This window comes from Bos grunniens, chromosome 7 (assembly GCF_055505025.1).
Source record: "Bos grunniens cultivar Pamir isolate PY7600 chromosome 7, Bosgru_T2T1.0, whole genome shotgun sequence".
NCBI lineage: Eukaryota > Metazoa > Chordata > Mammalia > Artiodactyla > Bovidae > Bos > Bos grunniens.
Genome location: NC_141171.1, coordinates 67,851,729 through 67,872,061, shown reverse-complemented (window position 1 = coordinate 67,872,061; position 20,333 = coordinate 67,851,729). Strand labels below are relative to the sequence as shown.

At 39.7% G+C, this 20,333-nt stretch overlaps 1 protein-coding gene across 14 annotated transcripts in view; it reads right to left on the bottom strand.

Annotated features, from left to right (window-relative positions):
• The window catches only part of SGCD (sarcoglycan delta), a 695,743-nt gene that overhangs the window by 88,359 nt on the left and 587,051 nt on the right, over positions 1-20,333 (bottom strand). The window contains exon 8 of one of the 14 annotated variants that reach the window (XM_086412610.1): positions 623-19,360. The exons of the other annotated variants lie outside the window; for them this stretch is intronic. Coding sequence (XP_086268736.1) covers positions 19,351-19,360 — 10 coding nt within the window. The 3' untranslated portion in view covers positions 623-19,350. Of the gene's footprint in view, positions 1-622; positions 19,361-20,333 lie in introns of those variants that run through there. 14 annotated transcript variants of the gene reach the window in all.

Sequence of the window (20,333 nt, the reverse complement as noted above, 5' to 3'; positions counted from 1 at the left end):
TAACTTTGTTGGACTTACAAATGTGCTCTCAGATTGGAACTTGTTTGTTTGTAGGGGTTTTTCTGTATCTTTCTTTTCTACTGAAACTTGCCCCTCAATTTATTGGTTGTTGAACTGTGAGTGTATGAACCTATGTTTGGTTATACCTAAACAATATCAACATTTGGGTTGTACCTGTAGAAACTTTAATTTAACTGTTTTGGAATAGGGACTAGGAATCAGAATTATTTTTCAACTCAAGTGCTTCTAATATGAAAATCGCTGGCTTAGTGTTTGCATCCCAGTAAGGGAGATAAATAAAAAACAAGTGAATAAATGAATAATAATTACACGATGCAAAAGGTCTTTAAGAACAGTGTTCTATGCTTTCTGGTTGGCTCCAGCAAATCTCTGTTTTTGAGATAAGTCCCAAAGGTTAGTAGATTGTGACTGAAACGTAAACTTTGTCGATCTGCTTTTGTGCATTTTCCCATGCTCTGGCTGTATTTGTGATAACAGACATTTCCTCATTTGCCTCATTTCACTGAGGCAACGGCCAGAAAGATGAATCTGGGGCTTTTCCTGCTGTTGAAGGAGGACAGAATATACCACCCCAAAATATGCCTGTCTTGCATAAGGATTCTTTTTAGCTGATTATTTTTAAGAAACTGTAGACATAGGAAAAGCTCTGAAAACCAAGTAGAAGTTATCCTTCTGTAAGAGACATTCACATTTCTAAAGGAAATCTCCATTCGTAAGGGGCATCTCTCCCTACACCAGGAGGAGAAGGATGATCAGATCCATGGAAACAGCACTTGGACCTGTGCGCTATTCGTCCACTAGACCTCATTCGTAGGGTCTGGTCAAGTGACAAAGCCTTCTGGAAAATCCTCCTAGGGTTTGCTTTTCATGGCCACAGAGGTGTCTAACTGTTATAACCAAAGAGAATTAGGTCTATTAGAAAAGCCACAGCAGTCAGTATACCTTACAGGTTAATCTTGCCCAGCAATAGGGTGCAGGCAGGAAGCAAGAGTTCAGTGGCAGCAGCCTGTGGTTATGAGGTAAAATCCATTCAACCCTCATGAAAAATAAGCACTGGCTGTGGCCTTCAGGGGAAGAAAACAATGTAACTCCTAAGGGTGTACTTCAATGGAGGGTCAAAAACTTATGGGATATGTAAAAATAAATGGGCAAAACAGTCAATGTGAAAATGAAAAAAATCCAAAACCTCATAAGAGTTTAGCTGTAATTTCATTTTCTTGCTAGAATTATGAGAGAGCCATTGGGCCCGATTTTGATCCACATCCTTTCATAAGCGTGACCCTTGTCACCAGGGTGGTCAAGACCAGTGCCCATAATTGGTCCCATAGTAGTTTCTGTAGGTGAAAAAAGAAGGCTGGCTGGTGACATACTTGGCAGTCTTCACTTTACTCCAAGATGGCAGAGTAGAAGGACATATGCACATCTCCTGTGAGAACTCCAAAACTGCAACTCAGTGCTGAACAACCATCGATAGGAGAATGTTGGATCCCACCAAAATAAGATACCCAAGTCCAAGGGCAAAGGAGAAGCCCCAGCAAGACAGTATGAGAGGCAAAATCACGTTTACAATCAAAACCCCGTACCCGTCAGAGATGCTTGACTCAAACAGAACCTTGTGTGCACCAGGACCTAGAGATTCCACAGAGACTGAGCCAGACCTGCCTTTCAGTGTTTGAGTGTCTCCTGTGGGGGCACGGAGCAGTGGTGGCTTGCCATGGGCACAGGGACTCTGGCTGCAGCAGACCTGGGAGGCCCGGCTTGTGGTGTAAATCCTCTTGGAGGAGGTTGCTGTTAGCGTACATCACAGCAGGATCCTCTTTGACCCACCTCCCAGAATATTGGAAATAAAAGCAAAAATAAACAAATGGGACCTAATTAAACTTAAAAGCTTCTGCACAACAAAGGAAACTATTAGCAAGGTGAAAAGGCAGCCTTCAGAATGGGAGAAAATAATAGCAAATGAAGCAACTGACAAACAACTAATCTCAAAAATATATAAGCAACTCCTACAGCTCAACTCCAAAAAAATAAATGACCCAATCAAAAAATGGGCCAAAGAACTAAATAGACATTGCTCCAAAGAAGACATACAGATGGCTAACAAACACATGAAAAGATGCTCAACATCACTCATTAGCAGAGAAATGCAAATCAAAACCACTATGAGGTACCATTTCACGCCAGTCAGAATGGCTGCGATCCAAAAGTCTACAAGCAATAAATGCTGGAGAGAGTGTGGAGAAAAGGGAACCCTCTTACACTATTGGTGGGAATGCAAACTAGTACAGCCACTATGGAGAACAGTGTGGAGATTCCTTAAAAAACTGGAAATAGAACTGCCTTATGACCCAGCAATCCCACTGCTGGGCATACACACTGAGGAAACCAGAAGGGAAAGAGACACATGTACCCCAATGTTCATCGCAGCACTGTTTATAATAGCCAGGACATGGAAGCAACCTAGATGCCCATCAGCAGATGAATGGATAAGAAAGCTGTGGTACATATACACAATGGAGTATTACTCAGCCATTAAAAAGAATACATTTGAATCAGTTCTAATGAGGTGGATGAAACTGGAGCCTATTATACAGAGTGAAGTAAGCCAGAAAGAAAAACACCAGTACAGTATACTAACGCATATATATGGAATTTAGAAAGATGGTAACAATAACCCTGTGTACGAGACAGCAAAAGAGACACTGATGTATAGATCAGTCTTAGGGACTCTGTGGGAGAGGGAGAGGGTGGGGAGATTTGGGAGAATGGCATTGAAACATGTATAATATCATGTATGAAACGAGTCGCCAGTCCAGGTTCTATGCACGATACTGGATGCTTGGGGCTGGTGCACTGGGATGACCCAGAGGGAGGGTATGGGGAGGGAGGAGGGTTCAGGATGGGGAACACAGGTATACCTGTGGCGGATTCATTTCGATATTTGGCAAAACTAATACAATATTGTAAAGTTTAAAAATAAAATAAAATTAAAAAAAAAGAAAGAAAATTGGATTAAAGATTTACTGAGCCTGGACCCAACCATCAGAACAGGACCCAGATTCCTCCACAGAGAGTCCGTCCCATCAGGGAGTTTCCATAAGCCTCTTTTCCTTATCCATTAAAGGGCAGACAGAATGAAAACCACAATCACAGAAAACTAACTAAATTGATCACATGGATCACAGCCTTGTCTCACTCAATGAAACTATGAGCCAAGCCATGTAGGACCACCCAAGGTGGACACGTCATGGTGGAGAGTTCTGACAAGACGTGGTCTCCTGAAGCAGGGAATGGCAAAAAGTATTCAGCATTCTTGCCCTGAGAACCCCTGAACAGTATGCAAAGGCAAAAAGATATGATGCTGAAAGATGAACTTGCCAGTTTGATAGATGCCCAATATGCTATGGGATAAGAGTGGAGAAATAGCTCCAGAAATAATGAAGAGATGGAGCTAAAGCAAAAACGATGCCCAGTTGTAGATGTAATTGGTGATGGAAGTAAAATATGATGCTGTAAAGAACAATATTGCATAGGAACCTGGTCCATGAATCAAGGTAAATTGGAAGTGGTCAAATAGGAGATGGCAAGAGTGAATATAGACATTTTCAGAATCAATGAACTAAAATGGACTGGGATGGACAAATTTAAATCAGTTGATCATTATATCTACTAATGTGGGCACAAATCCTGTAGAAGAAATGGAATAGCCCTAATAGTCAACAGAAGAGTCCGAAATGCAGTACTTGGGTGCAATCTCAAAAATGACAGAATGATCTCTGTTTGCTTCCAAGGCAAATCATTCAATATCACAGTAATCCAAGTCTATGCCCCAACCACTAATGCTGAAAGCTGAAGTTGAACAATTCTATGAAGACCTATAAGACCTTCTAGAACTAACACCCAAAAAAGATGACCTTTCCATCATAGGGGACTGGAATGCAAAAGTAGCAAGTCAAGAGATACCTGGAATAACAGGCAAACTTGGCCTTGGAGTACAAAATGAAGCAGGGCAAAGGATAACAGAGTTTTGCCAAGAGATTGCATTGATCATAGTAAACACCGTCTTCCATCAACACAAGAGATGACTCTATACCTGGACATCACCAGATGGTCAATACTGAAATCTATATTGTTTGCAGCTGAAGATGGAGAAACTCTAAACAGTCAGCAGAAACATGTCCAGGAGCTGACTCTGGCTCAGATCATGAACTCCTTATTGCAAAATTCAGACATAATTGAAGAAATTAGGGAAAACCACTAGACCATTCAGGTGTGGCCTAAATCAAATCCCTCATGATTATACAGTGGAAGTGAGAAAAGGATTCAAGGGATTATATCTGATAGAGTGATTGAAGAAATATGGACGGAGATTTGTGACATTGTATAGGAGGCAGTTATCAAGATCATCCCCAAGAAAAAGAAATGCAAAAAGGCAAAATGGTTGTCTGAGAAGGCTTTATAAATAGCTAAGAAAAGAAGAGAAGTGAAAGGAAAAGGAGAAGAGGAAAGATATACCCATTTGAATGCAGAGTTTCAAAGAATATCAAGAAGAGATAAGAAAGCCTTCTTCAGTGATCAATGCAAAGAATTAGAGGAAAACAACAGAATGGGAAAGAGTAGAGATCTCTTCAAGAAAATTAGAGACACCAAGGGAACGTTTCATGCAAAGATGGGCACAATAAAGGACAGAAACAGTATGGACCTAACAGAAGCAGAAGATATTAAGAAGAGGTGGCAAGAATACACAGAAGAACTATACAAAAAAGATTTTTATGACCCGGATAACCACAATGGTGTGATCACTCACCTAGAGCCAGACATCCTGGAATGTGAAGTTAAGTGAGCCTTAGGAAGCGTCAGAATGATCAAAGCTAGTGGAGGTAATGAAATTTCAGTTGAGCTATTTCAAATCCTAAAAGATGATGCTAGTAAAGTGCTGTACTCATGTCAGCAAATTTAGAACACTCAGCAGTGGCCACAGGACTGGAAAAGGTCAGTTTTCATTCCAATCCCAAAGAAAGGCAATGCCAAAGAATGTTCAAACTACTGCACAATTGCACTCATCTCACACACTAGCAAAGTAATGCTCAAAATTATCCAAGGTAGGCTTCAATAGTGCATGAACCAAGAAATTCTAGATGTTCAAGCTGAATTTAGAAAAGACAGAGGAACCAGAGATCAAATTGCCAACATCCACTGGATCATAGAAAAAGCAAGATAGTTCCAGAAGAACATCTACTTCTGCTTTATTAACTATGCCAAAGCCTTTGACTGTGTGGATCACAACAAACTGTGGAAAATTCTTAAAGTGATGGGAATACCAGGCCACCTTACCTGCCTCCCGAGAAATCTGTATGCAGGTAAAGAAGCTAACAGTTAGAAGCAGACATGAAACAACAGACTGTTTCAAAATTGGGAAAGATGTACAGCAAGGCTATATATTGTCACCCTGCTTATTTAACTTATATGCAGAGTACATCAAGCGAAATGCCACACTGGATGAAGCACAAGCTGGAGTAAAGATTGCCGGGAGAAATATCAATAACCTCAGATATGTAGATGACACCACCCTTAGGGCAGACAGTGAAGAGGAACTAAAGAGCCTCTTGATAAAAGTGAAAGAGGAGAGTGAAAAAGTTGGCTTAAAACTCAACATTCAAAAAACTAAGATCATGGCATCCAGTCCCATCTCTTCATAGCAAACCCATGGGGAAACAGTGGAAACAGTGACAGACTTAATTTTGGGGGGCTCCAAAATCACTGCAGATGGTGACTGCAGCCATGAAATTAAAACACACTTGTTCCTTGGAAGAAAAGATATGACCAACCTAGACAACATATTAAAAAGCAGAGACATTACTTTGCCGACAAAGTATAATAGTCAAAGCTATGGATTTTCCAGTAGTTATGGATGTGAGAGTTGGATCATAAAAAAGCTGAGTGCTGAAGAATTGATGCTTTTGAACTATGGAGAGGACACTTGAGAGTCCCTTGGACTGCAAGGAGATCCAACCAGTCTATTCTAAAGGAAATCAGTCCTGAACATTCATTGAAAGGGCTGATGCTGAAGCTGAAGATGCAATACTTTGGCCACCTAATGCACAGAGCTGACTCATTGGAGAAGACCCTGGTGCTGGGCAAGATTGAAGGCATGAGCAGAAGGGGATGACAGATTGCATCATCAACTCAATGGACATGAGTTTGAGCAAACTCCAGGACCTGGTACGGACAAGGAATTCTGGTGTGGTGCAGTCCATGGGGTCACTAAGCGTCAGACACGATAGAGAGACTGAACAACAACAAATATTGAGGGAAGGGGGTTGTACCTTCCCCTGTTCACTTAACTTAATCCCCACTTGGCTGAAGCTATGAGATTATGATGTGACATGAAGCAAAACTCTCTATACTTCATTAACTAAGAACTGACTTTAAACTTTGGAATGAATCCCTGAATTATTGAAGGCATTGTAATACTCCTCAAGCAGCAAGAGTAGGACATGTTTATTCCATTATGGTTGTGTGTCTCACAGATGGTCCTCACTGAGCAGCCCCGTCATCTGCAGGGGTGAGTAATCAGGAACCCAGTGCCTCCTGCTCTTCATTGTAATCTCACTCATCATGCACATTTTACATACATCTGTATTCAAATACTGAAGGGCATTTTCTTCATTTCCCAAAGAGCTTTCAATGAAGACCACAGGGAGAACCATAAATGAACAGACAGATGCATCATGTTAAGAAGGGTGTCAACTCATTCCTTTAATCAGTACACAGTCAATATTTTCCATCATGAATAACTAATAAGTTTCTCAACTCCCTTCCTCAGATGTCATTGCAAAAATCTATCTGAGGAATGTCATCTGCACTTAATGAAGGGACAAGCATCGTAATTAAGTTTTAAGCTATTTCTTCAGCATGAAGTTGCCACGAAGTGTGAAATGACTATAATTCACATCTTTAAGACCCTGAATTTATTAGCATCTATTTTTTATTCAAGGTTAGGGGTATGTGCTTGGATTGTCAAAGGACTTCAAATTTGTCTGTGCTTTGTTATTCCAGAGTGAATGTGCCTGAGCTCAGATGCCAGGCAAGGAAAATTATCATTAATGAGTCAGGTTGTGTTTTTGAAAAAAATCCAAAGACCTGGAAACTCATCTTCCTTTGTGAATAGAAAGCAACCATGAAATAGAGAACTGGGTGAAAGGGAAATTTATTCCTCTATGAATTATGATAACTATGGTTGAGAAAATGAATAGGGATTGCAGGCTGGAGGTGTCACGCTAAAGCAAAGTTCTACTGGAGTGTGACTGTAGCAGAACCTTGGGCAAAACAGAAATCTAAAATTTTGAAACTGCGAAAGAAAAAAGAACAGATTATTCTCCTTTGGAAATGACTTGGGATGAACAGAAGAAAGAAAGGCATGGGATAAATAAGCATATGGCCAAAATGAGAGACTCCAGGAGACTTTGATGGCTCTCCTTTACAAACAAATGTAAAAGAGGCAGTTACTCATCGTTCTGCTGGCTGAGCACATAGTTTTGGAGGGAATGAATTTGTGATGATTCACCTAACCTACACCCCTTTGTGGGCAATGGCAAATGCGGAAGATATCTGAGCCAGTGCATCCAAAAATAAAGATGAGTAGGGGCTATATGAGTTTGTAACAGGAAGACCAGTAGAAGCCTGGGGTGTGCTAGACTTTGCCAGAGTGTGTGAAGTTTAAACTGAGAGTTAGCAAATGAATAGGATGATTCATAAAGAGCAGATAAGAATGTTTCAAGAAAAGAGACTAGCATGTACAGCTTCTAAGACACTGTCAAGGAAACCAAGAAAAGGAAGAATGGTTGTAGCCTGCAAATTGAGGAGGCTTCTGATTCAACAGCCAACTCAACGCATATGTCTATCTCTGCTTGTTCTGGAAATGCTAACAAAACTGCAGTAAATGGACCAAAAAAAGGCACAAATCCACAAAGATAAAGAAAAGCACTGAATAGGAGCAGAACATACCACTCCAAAATACATCCCTTCGGCATAAGGCTTATTTTAGGCTGATGATTTTTAAGAAACAGCAGACAAGGGAGAAGCTCTGAAAACCAAGCAGATGTTACTTTTCTATAAAGAGACATTTACATTTGTAACTAAAATCTCAATATGTAAGGGGTCTCCCTCTCTGTACCAGGTAAAGAAGGCTGAATTTCTAGAAACTCTTTTCAATGCAGAAGGCAATGACAAATCTACATACAACCTTACCTTTGTTTACTGTGCTTTTCCTGATAATATGCCTGGCCTCCCCTGCACTCCTCATCCAAACCTTTTGTTTTTAGCTAGAGATGATATTTAAGGTGTTGGCTTGGGCCATTTCAGGGAGTTACTCAGTTTTTCTGGCTACCTCCCATGTATACAGGAAGTATACATGTCATTAAACTTTTTTTTTCCCCATATTAATCTTTCATCACCAGGGTGTCTGAGCCAAGAACTTATAGAGGGAAAATTACTTTTCCCTTCCCACAATTTTGGCAACCCAGGTGGAACTTTCTGAGATATCACGCTTGTTCTAGAGCCTGCAGATGAGATCCTGGAAAACTGGCAGAAGTAGGAGAAAACTAAGAATGTTTACCAAAGTCAGCTCTCCTGAATTTTGCTTTGCAGTGTTCTTTAGGTCAAAAGAGGAAAGTAAAAATGTCTTGTCTCTTCCTTTTCCAGTGTAGATTAGAAGGAGAAACTATTTGTGTGAATAAGTTCCTTGGGTATAGCAAGTTTGGTAAAGATTTACTACGGGAACTCCTGTTTTCCACTGGTTCTCTTCCTCCCATATGGTCATCTTTTCTTCTTGTCTCTGTCTTTTGTTTTACTTGTCATAAGGAGAAGTATAGGTACAAGGTTTTCCTTTCATCCTGTTCTATGTCTTGAGAGCCTGGCTTTGTGACGAGTGAGAATATTCCACTGGTCTCCACCAGCCAGAGGATGCATGTCCAGGCATGCTTCTGGACAACAGCTGAATAGACTGTGAATGCAAGAAGCAATATTCTCTTGGTTCAGTTGTGTTACTGAAACCAAATAGAACCCTGTGGGCACACCGCTCCCTCCAACACTCGTGCAGCAGTCGGGCAAGGTCCTGGCTCCTCCTGAAGGAACACACCTAAACACATCTTTGAGTTCTTCTGCAGGAAGTAAGGCCATCAACCCAAGTGGAGCTGAGCACAGAGCACTGCTCTGTTACCTCACCACCAATCAATCAGAAGAAAGTCACACACCCTGCCTCTCTCATCCCAAATTTTGCCTATAAAAACCTCTTCCCGAAACATTAAGGAATTCAGGGTTTTTGAGCATGAGTCACTGATTCTCCTTGCTTGGCCCTGCAATAAATCTTTCTCTGCTGCAAACTCTGATGTTTTGATTTGTCTGGCCTTACTGTGTGGCAGGCACACAAACTTGTGTTTGATAACACCAGTTCTGGGGGGAAGGGTTGTCATAAGGGGTCCTTGTCCATAAGGGGCCTTCGCTATCTCAATTTTTATTGCTTTGTTAGTACAGACAAGTCCTATTCCAGTGCCACCTGTCTGTTGTCATGGATTAGCAGGCTTGTGACTTGAGGCTGCTCACATATTTATGGGAACCAGAGATGCTGTTTTCAGGACACCATTCTTATTTGCCTGGGGCAGTGAAGGTCTTTGCAGAGGGAAAAACAAACACAACAAAGGATTGGAAGGAGGGTCAAGTGTAATTCAAGGTGAGAGGCTAGAGCCTTCATGTGGGGCCAGATCAACCACTTTAAGGTAGTGGGTGAATGTTTTTGCTTATCTTCAAGTCAGTGGGAGCCACTGAAGAACAGCAGACAAAGGAGTGACCTTTAGCACAACTAGGCACATAATTCAAGGCCAGGAAGTCAGGCAAATTTATTTAGTTCTTTCTAAGATGGTCTTAGTTTTATTTATGTTATGTTGGTTCTTGAACAACACAAGTTTGAACTGTATGGGTTCACTTATCTGTGGATATTTTTCATTAGTAAATACTATAGAATCATACAGTCTGTGATTGGTTGAATAAGCAGATATGGAGAGCCAACTATAAGTTATCTGTAGGTTAATCCCTGCATTGTTCAATGGTCAACTGTATATTCTATCAAACCATGGAAAATTCTAGATTAAGAAAACATACGACATCCACTGACTAGAGTTTTTTGTTCTTTATTTTACTTCTTAGATCTCAACTTATTTCAGGTAAAAACTATTTGTCAGTTTGTTCCTCTAAACTCTCATTACTCTTTGTTTTGAAAGGTTATAATTGGAGTAAAACAAGACTGGCTTCAAGCCAGGATCATGAAGGGTGTAATTAAACAAGATTTTCTGTCTTTCCACCCAGCAGGGCAATACTACTGGGGGGAAGGAAAGAGAGATCCAGAAGTAATTGTGTGTTTTTCAAGAATAATAGAACAATCTACTGGCACACACTTTACATAATAAATGGCAGCTCCTGACATTTTAATCAAAATAGAAACAATCATAAAGTCAGGATGCTCTGTGTTGAGGCAGAAGGGAGCCTCAACTCAGGAATTTTGGCAGATATATACACATGCCCAATCTGCTCTAAAAGGCAGAGAGCTTAGCACTTACTTTATGATGTCCTGCCTGCCCCGATGACATGGGCAAAAGTGCAAATTTATATACCCCTCCCAGTTATGGTCTTATCTTTTGAACACTTTTTTATTTTCATATTTTCACATTTTATAGTCTTAAGTTAAAAAGTTAAAGGATAGAATTTGAATTTTTAAAGAAACACGCTTGTCTTAGATAATGATAATATGTCACACTGCCTCTCAAATTCAGACAAAAATGGGCTGTCCATTATAGGATGATCAGATGCCTCACTGCACAAGACTGATGACTCTAGCTTTCGTAGACAGTCCAGTAATGATTTTGAGAGAAAGTCTTGTGACATGTTTCGGTTATTAAGGCTTTTCCCCTCATATCTTATGGACTTAAAAGGATTAAAAATCCAGGACCAGTCTTGGCAAGCACGTTGAGAGCATCAGATCTAGATCATAATTCTAATCAACGCTCACTCAAAACTTGCAGATAAAGATGCTTTTGCTCATATCTAGTGGTCCCTACAAGACACAGAGGAAGACATAGCCTGGGAAGTTTGGTAAAGTCATGTAGCTACTTTGTGACTGGCATGATACCCTGTATTGCAAGCTGAAAGTGAAAATGTTAGTCTCTTAGTCATAACCAACTCTGTGACCCCATGGACTATAGCCTGCCAGGCTCCTCTGTCCATGGGATTCTCCAGGCAAGAATACTGGAGTGGGTTGCCATTCCCTTCTCCAAGGGATCTATCTTCCAGACTCAGGGATTGAATCTAGGTCTTCCACATTGCAGGCAGATTCTTTACCATTTGAGCTACCCAGAAAGCAAGTATTGCAAGCTGGCCAATGTAAAAAACCATGCTCATCCATGAAAACAAAAGGCATTTCTTTATTGTTCTTACCTGACTTAATTTTTCTCTTAATCTTATCCTTTTGGATTGTTGAGGAAAAAATTATTCTATTCTGGCGTCCTCTCTGTAAATGAGAAGTTTCAACTTTCTCATTAGGATAAATAATCAGTCTAAATTTTGTTCTCCCTCCTTCATATACCATTATGGATATGGCAGAAGTGGGCTTATGTGAGCATGTGGTGACAGGAACAGAGCAAGTTGAGATTCTAGGAGATGTTGCTTTGATCTGCAACAGGCTAGAACTTCATGCCTGAGTCCTCCCTGGATAAACTCTCTGTGGGCTCCCACAGGACCCACTGAACCAGGATTGAATGGTACTAGTAGACCCTGAGATCTGGGCAGGTATCCCATTGTGCCAAACTGGAATGTCTTCTTTGGTGCTCTCAGCCCCACTGCAGTGATGCTCCCCAGGACCAGCCAGCTCACATCATCAGTTAGCCAAATGCATTCCTTGACACAACACTACATAAACACTTCTACAAACTGCCTTTCCCCCACCTACCACCCCTGGAACTAAATGAGATTCCAGATTGCTGACCTAGGTCCCCTTTTCATCTCTTTCCAGTGGGTTATGGGATCGCCTTACAAGTTGGTTTCTTCCTGGAACCCCAAATGAAAATGCACAATGACCCTCTGGCTTTGACTTTCCATGCTGCTACTGCTAAGTCACTTCAGTCATGTCCAACTCTGTGTGACCCCATAGACGGCAGCCCACCAGGCTCCCCCGTCCCTGAGATTCTCCAGGCAAGAACACTAGAGTGGGTTGCCATTTCCTTCTCCAATGCATGAAAGTGAAAAGTGAAAGTGAAGTTGCTCAGTTGTGTCCGACCCTCAGAGACCCCATGGACTGCAGCCCACCAGGCTCCTCCATCCATGGGATTTTCCAGGCAAGAGTACTGGAGTGGGGTGCCATTGCCTTGACTTTCCATAAACCCTACTTGGTTTCTTCCCTCCTTGACTCACGAAAGAAAGGTCATCAGGACACATATTTCACCACCTGCTTTTTGTACATTTCCTATCTTCTTCCCACAATTCACCAAAGACCAGAAGAGATGAACTTTCCTCATCTTCTTCCTGTCTGAATGGGACTCATCTATGTCTGAGCCTCAGTTTACCCTGTGATGTCATCTGCCATCTATCATTCTCTGGCCTCTAATGATATAATCATAATGTAGTGAGCAGATGAACACAGACTCATGGGTTTAATATCTTTAAGACAGACTATTTATCACAGAAATGAAACTGTTGATAAACAAGGCAAAAGGAAAGGTGAAGATACCTTAAATATCTCCTATCCTTTACCTCTTGTTGTTCTCCTTACATATTCTAGGAGAAACATGGTGAAAAGGGTAACTGGAGAAAGACTGGGCATAAGGAGGAAAAGGGAAATATATATAGAAGAATTAAAACTCTAGTACTAATAGGAACAAACTAGAATAATGATTGGATGTTGGAATATAGGAGGAAGAGAAAGTGAGGAAGAAAAGGGACATATATATATATATATATACTGACTCATCTTGAAGATGCACAAGCTGTATTAGTTTTATGATTTTAAACCAGACAGTACTAAAGTCAAGTGGACCTCATTAAGCCCTGGCCTGTGGCTCTCAGATCTTATTTTTCTTGGCATGCACTATGAAATGTGTGAAGAGAAGAGTTGTAAGGTAGTCACAAGCATTTTTGGCAAAACGGAGAAAATACAATGACATGTTAATATAGTTAATTGAGATTGTCCTGTATTCAATTATGAGACTGTCTTTTATTCTGTCTTCTTATATCCTTTTCTTATATAAAATGCAGTTAGTAGTAGATGGAAATACTCAATAGTTTTTTGCTTTTGTCTTCGAGAAATAATTGCTGGTTACCATGACTTGATGGAAACTTTTTATGGGTTGAAGAAATATTAAACTCTGGAAACTTCCATCTGGGTTCTTGCACCCCTATGAGAGAGAGCTTCTTGAGGGTTCTCCAAATAGCTAACATGTATCAATATTGTATTCACTGAACTTTTCCTCCATTGGAGGAACTGGGGCTAGGAGAACTCAAGACACTTGTCCAAGCAAGTCTGTCACAAAGCAGACAAACATAGGGGCCAAATTCAAAGCATAAGCTCTTCAGGGGAAAGGATAGGGAGTGTGGGATGGATGTGTACACATTGCTATATTTAAAATGGATAACCAACAAGGACCTATTGTATAGCACAGAGACCTCTGCTCAGTGTTATGTGGCAGCCTGGATGGGAGGGGATTTTGGGGGAGAATGGATACATGTATATGTATGGCTGAGTTCCTTTGCTGTCCACCAGAAACTATCACAACACTGCTAATTGGCTATCCTCCAAAACAAAATAAAAAGTTGAAAAAAGAAAAAGCACAGGTTCTTGACCAACAGGGACACTATTTCATCCTTATTCTATATTGTACGGCCCTGGAATAAGTAACTATGCTATTATCTGGTCTATTATATTTTTTTCATTTCTTTTTTGATTCACTTCAATATTTGTGCTATATGATCGAATAATTCTAAATCTAATACATGCAAAACAGAACTATAAAAATTAGTCTAAGTATATGAAGTTAGGGGGTACAAGAGAGGGAATAAGAAATAAAGAAAATTACAGAACATGTCTGCAAAATGTATAAAGGAAAAAATATATAAATTTCCTCCACAATGGTATTCCCTCATTGACCATGCACCATAGCTGAAAGCTCAATACACAGATCTTACCTCTTTGCTCCGCTCCCCACTCCCTCCAGCTCTTTCTTTGCATTTCTGTCTTTGTCTCAGTGTGTTTCTTTCCCTTTACCTGTGTGTGTGTATATTTTTTTAAATCAGACTGTTGACCAATTATTTTTGGTATTGTGAATTTTGAAGAGGACAAAGAAGGGAAGAGGATTGCCAAGCCTCTAATTAAATGAACCCTAAAGCTCTGACAGACTGTTCTTGTCACTTAAATTTATAAACCACTGAGAGCCAATAAACACTTAGCTGGCTATAGACATTTAAAAATACAATTAAAGAAAAATCAGTTCATTTTTGTCAACTTGTGGAAGCTTTGCTAATCCTTGTTTCCCAATGAGACACACAAACTTTAAATTCACACATTTCCAAAGGAGTCAGATTTAGTACTTACCTGGTTAAAAAAAAAAAAAAAAAGTGGCTTCCCTTATGGCTCAGCTGGTAAAGAATCCACCTGCAATGCGGGAGACCTGGGTTTGATCCCTGGGTTGGGAAGATCCCCTGGAGAAGGAAAAGGCTACCCACTCCAGTATCCTGGCCAGGAGAATTCCATGAACTGTATGGTCCATGGGGTCTCAAAGAGTCGGACTTGACTGAGGGACTTTCAGTTTCACTTTGGTTAAGTGCATTATTTGGAGCCATAGATGTATTTTATAATTTTTCAGTTTTATCATTAAAATTCTGGTAATATCATGGAAAAAAATAAACAGTAACAAAACACCACCATACTTGGGACTGTAGAATGGGTTTGCTGTCACTGAAACTTTCATTTCTGAATTCAATTAAATACTGTTGAAGCTTGTAAAATTTTCAGTCTTTTGTGACCATATTTGAAACTGCATTCATGCAATTTTTTAAAGAACATAGTATTATAAGGAAATTACAGTCCCTTATGTTTGTAAATAACACAGTAACATTCTTGGGAGCTAGAGAAATAGGTTGGGATACTTTCCCCTATATTAAAAGGCTGTAGAGAACCACACTTTTTGATTTTTGAGATGTGTTTCTGCTTTTTTTTTATTCTGGAAACTAAAATGTTATTTCCTTTGTGAAGCTTATTTAACTCATTTAGGTAGGTTTTGTCATTCTCTGTGTTTCCTCTGATTTGGTTCATATACCTACCCTAGATCTTATTACCTAGTAATTTGAAGTTCCTTTCCATTTTATTTCCTTAACTATAAATTATTTGAGTATGCATTTAGCTCTACATTCAGAGTATTTAGCACATGCCTTGACTCTTAATAAAGTGTTAAAAAAAACATTTGGTATGAACAAACTAAAAAGACAACCCACAGAATGGGAGAAAATATTTGTAAACAAAGTGACCAACAAGGGATTCATGTCCAAAATATACAGCGCACATATAGTTCTATATAAAAAAGAAATCCCCATCAGAAAATGGGCAGACTTCTCTGGTGGGACAGTGGATAGGTATCTGCCTGCCAATGCAGGGGACTCAGGTTTGATCCCTGGTCCGAGAAGATTCCACACGCTGCGGAGCAACTGAGTCTGGTGCCACAGCTACTAAGCCCCCACTATGAGCCCGCAGGTCACAGCCACTAAAGCCTGTGTGCCTAGAGCCTGTGCTCCACAGAAGAAAAGTCCCACAGTAAGTATGGAAAGAAAAGCAGTGAAAAACTCTAGCAGGGAGGAAGCTCCCATTCCTGTAGCTGAGAGTTGAGAGCTTATCGGAAGAAATGTCAGAGGCCTAAAATCTGCCTCTTATTTACAAACAAGCAAACAAACAAACAATAGACCAAACAAAATAAAACAAAAACTCTCCAACAGCCAAGAAAGGGGTCTGAGGAAACAAACATTATCCCAACAGAAAAGGTATCTAAAATAGTTAGATTTTTTTTTTTTTTTTTTCATGTTTGATTGGCTGGGGAGCTGGGAAACACTGGATGGATATTTTAGTTTTACTTGTTTATCTGAGAAGTCAATCTAAGTATAAATAAAACTGTGACCTTTTAATTCAGTTTGTTTCCCATTAACAAGACCAAGAAAATCTGGGCATAGAATGTTATTTTTAAAGAAGAGAACAAAAATTCTTATTAGAAACATTTCAATTGAACTGCAGTGGGAGTTCTAAGGATGCACTAACTCACATTCCCACAAACAAATTTTCTGTTAAAATCCTTTGTGTGTATTTCTCAATCTATAAGACATTCAGGTGACTGCATCCTTTTAAACAAATCTTATATAAAATAAGATTATATGCATACAATGTTAATTTCATGATCATGAACTTCTTATTGCTTCTAATTGCAAAATTCAGACTCAAATTGAAGAAAGTAGAGAAAACCTCTGGGCCATTCATGTATGATGTAAATCAAATCCCTTGTGATTATACAGTGGAAATGACAAATAGATTCAAGGGATTAGATCGGAGAGACAGAGAGCCTGAAAACTATGGACAGAGATTTGTAACACTGTACAGGAGGTGGTGATCAAAAGCATCCCCAAGAAAAAGAAATGCAAGAAGGAAAAATAGTTTTCTGAAGAGGCCTTACGAACAGATGAGAAAAGAAGAGATGCTAAAGGCAAAGGAGAAACGGAAAGATATACATAAGTGAATATAGAGTTTCAAAAAATAGCAAGAAGAGACAAAGAGCCTTCTTAACTGAACAATGCAAAGAAATGGAGGAAAACAATAGAATGGGAAAGTCTAGAGATCTCTTAAAGAAAATTGGAGATACCAAGGGAACATTTCATGCAAAGATGAGTACAGTAAAGGACAGAAGTGGCAAGGACCTAACAGAAGAAGAAGAGATTTAAGAAGAAGTGTCAAGAATAATACACAGAACTGTTCAAAAAAGTCCTAATATCAGGATGACCATGATGGTGTGATCACTCACCTAGAGCCAGACATCCTCGAGTGTGAAGTCAAGGGGCCTTAGGAAGCAGTACTACAAACATAGCTAGTGGAGTTGATGGGATTCTAGCTATTCCAAATCCTGAAAGATGATGCTGTGAAAGTGCTGCACTCAATATGCCAGCAAATTTGGAAAACTCATCAGTGGCCACAGGACTGGAAAAAGTCAGTTTTCATTCCAATCCCAAAGAAAGGCAATGACAAATAATGTTCAAACTACCACACAATTGCACTCATTTCACATGTTAGCAAGATAATGCTCAAAATAGTTCAAGCTAGGCTTCATCAGTATGTGAACCGAGAACTTCCAGATGTACAAGTCAGATTTAGAAAAGGCATAGAAACTAGAGATCAAACTGCCAATGTCTGTAGGCTCATAGAAAAAGCAAGAGAATTTCAGAAAAAAACATCTACTTCTGCTTCTGTGACTATGCTAAAATCTTTGATTGTGTGGATCACAAGAAACTGTGGAAAATTCTTAAAGAGAAGGGAATACTAGACCAGATTACCTGGCTCCTGAGAAACCTGTATGCAGGTTAAGAACCAACAGTTAGAACTGGACATGGAACAAAGAACTGGTTCAAAATTGGGAAAGGAGTACATTAAGGCTGTATGCTGTCACTCTGATTATTTAATTTATATGCAGAGTACATCGTGCAAAATGCCAGACTTGATGAATCACAAGCTGGAATCAAGATTGCCAGGAGAAATATCAATAACCTCAGATATGCAGATACTACTACCCAAATGGCAGAAAGCAAAGAGGAACTAAAGAGCCTCTTGATGAAGGTGATAGAGGAAGTAAAAAAGCTGGTTTAAAACTCAATATCATAAAACTAAGATCATGGCATCTGATCCGATCACTTTGCGGCAAATAGATGGAGGGAAAAAATACAAACAGTGGCAGATTTAATTTTCTTGGGCTCCAAAATCACTGTGCATGATGATTGCAACCATGAAATGAAAAGACACTAGCTCATTGGAAAAAAAGCTATGACAAATGTAGATAGTATATTAAAAAGCAGAGACATCACTGTGCCCACAAAGTCCCTTTAGTCAAAGCTATAGTTTTTCTAGTAGTCATGTTCATATGTGAGAGTTGGTCCATAAAGAAAGCTGAGCACTGAAGAACTGATGCTTTCGAACTATGGTGCAGAAGACTCTTGCGAGTTCTTTGAACTGCAAGGAGATAAAACCAGTCAATCCTAAAGGAAATCAACTCTAAATATTCGTTGGAACGACTGATGCTGAAGCTCCAATACTTTGGCTACTCATTGGAAAAGACCCTGAGGCTGGGAAAGATTGAGGGCAGGAGGAGAAGGGGGCGACAGAGGATGAGATGGTTGGATGGCAGCACCGACTCAATGGACATGAGTTTGAGCAAACTCCAGGATATAGTGAAGGACAGAGAAGCCTGGTGTGCTGCAGTCCATGAGGTCACAAAGAGTCAGGCATGATTTAGTAACTGAACAAGGTAACAATATTAATTTCATAATTGTGATAAATTTATCATGAGTATGTTAGATGTTATCATTAAAGGACTATCAGGTGAAGGGTGCATGAGAATTGAATCATTTCCATGAATTTTGCAACTCTTCTTTAAATTTAAAGCTATTTATTAAAAAAATGAAAAATAATGTAAAGAGATTAGACATTTGAAGCAAGAAGTAACCTAGCTTTTTAGGGACAGCAGAGTTCTAAAATTAGCTCAAGGCCACACTGCAGGCTCGCAGTAGGTACCTGACTCTCAGCTCAGGGCTCTTTCCCCTCTATCCAGCTGCCACTAAGGAGTGACTGTTTCTGCTTCACCTGAACAGTTCACAGTGTGACCTGCTGGTACAAGTCCAGGGAACTCCCTTAGATCACTCTACTTTTCTATAACCAGAAAACACACCAGTGTTAGGTCAGTAAAACTGACCCAACTTTAAAGCCAGAGGTCAGAAGACTTAGTTAGCCAGTTCATTACCTATTTACTCAACATCCAAAGTCAATACCAGTCAATAACTGGGAGTAAAAATGCAGCACCATTAGATGGAAAATGTGAAACATTCACAGACACACTGGTCTGGGCTAATCTATCTGATTATTCTTTCAATTGGTCAGAGGTTCTGCCACAAAGTGTCATTAAAAAAAAAAAGTAATAAAAAACTTCCAGAAGAACAGAGGGGCCAAGTGATCACATTCTAGCCTCCTGATTCAGTTCAAGCTATTTCCCATCAACACAACCTAAACAGAGGCAAAAAAAAGACCAGTTTTAGGGATACATAGTAAAGAAGTCTTTTTATGCTTCCTGTAACAAAATGTTATTTCTAGCCACTATAGAATATGCTTATCATTTTAGAATAAATGATGAAAAGCAACAATGTCCTGAAAATTTTTATTTCATTGCACTAAACTTATGTTTTCTTGTAAATTTTAGAGGTTTAATTTTTTAAGTCAAATGTCAAGGTTTCCAGAGGTTGTGTGCAGAGGACAGGAAGTGCATCCACATCTTCGTAGGAGCAAACACTCTGTCCTCAGGTCTTCAGGATATGGATCTCTACAGTGGGCTGATGCTCAGATATAGTTGTCTTTTAGTTGTTTGGTATGATTGTGTTTGTTTTTAACTATAGAAGGTTTATTTTCCTGTTTAAAGCAAAATTAGCCTAAATCCCTATTTCCTAAGTCTTCCAGTAATAGTTTGTTGCATAGAAAAAGTCTGTATGATATTTCGAGTTCAGCTTCTTTTAGACAGCACTTATCTTTGGGCTGATCACTGCAAATTAGTCACTAGTTGTATAAAAAACAAACAGACAAAAATTCCAACACCCTCCTCAAATAAAACTCCCTGCTCCTAAAAAGGACTGCGAAAAAAAGGGAACTGGGCCACCCATTAGTTTGGTTGAAAGAGTTCTTACATTATAGCCACAAGGATTCTGTGCATTTTCAGAGAATGAGCTCCCTCAGAGTTCTAAAATGCAGGTTTTGGGGGTGCATTTGCTTAAAAGAGTCTAGCTTTAGCACATTAACATGAAACATAGGACCTCATCAACACAGAGTCAGGCAACTTCTGGCCTCTAGAAGCCCTGCTGAAAAGTTATTCCAGTAAAACGTAAAACGTTGCAGTGTGGTGTGTAATTTAAAAAATACAGCCCATAGTACACGAGATTTTGCTAAGAAAAGGTTCTTACTCCCCACTAATTATCCTCTTTCATTGGCC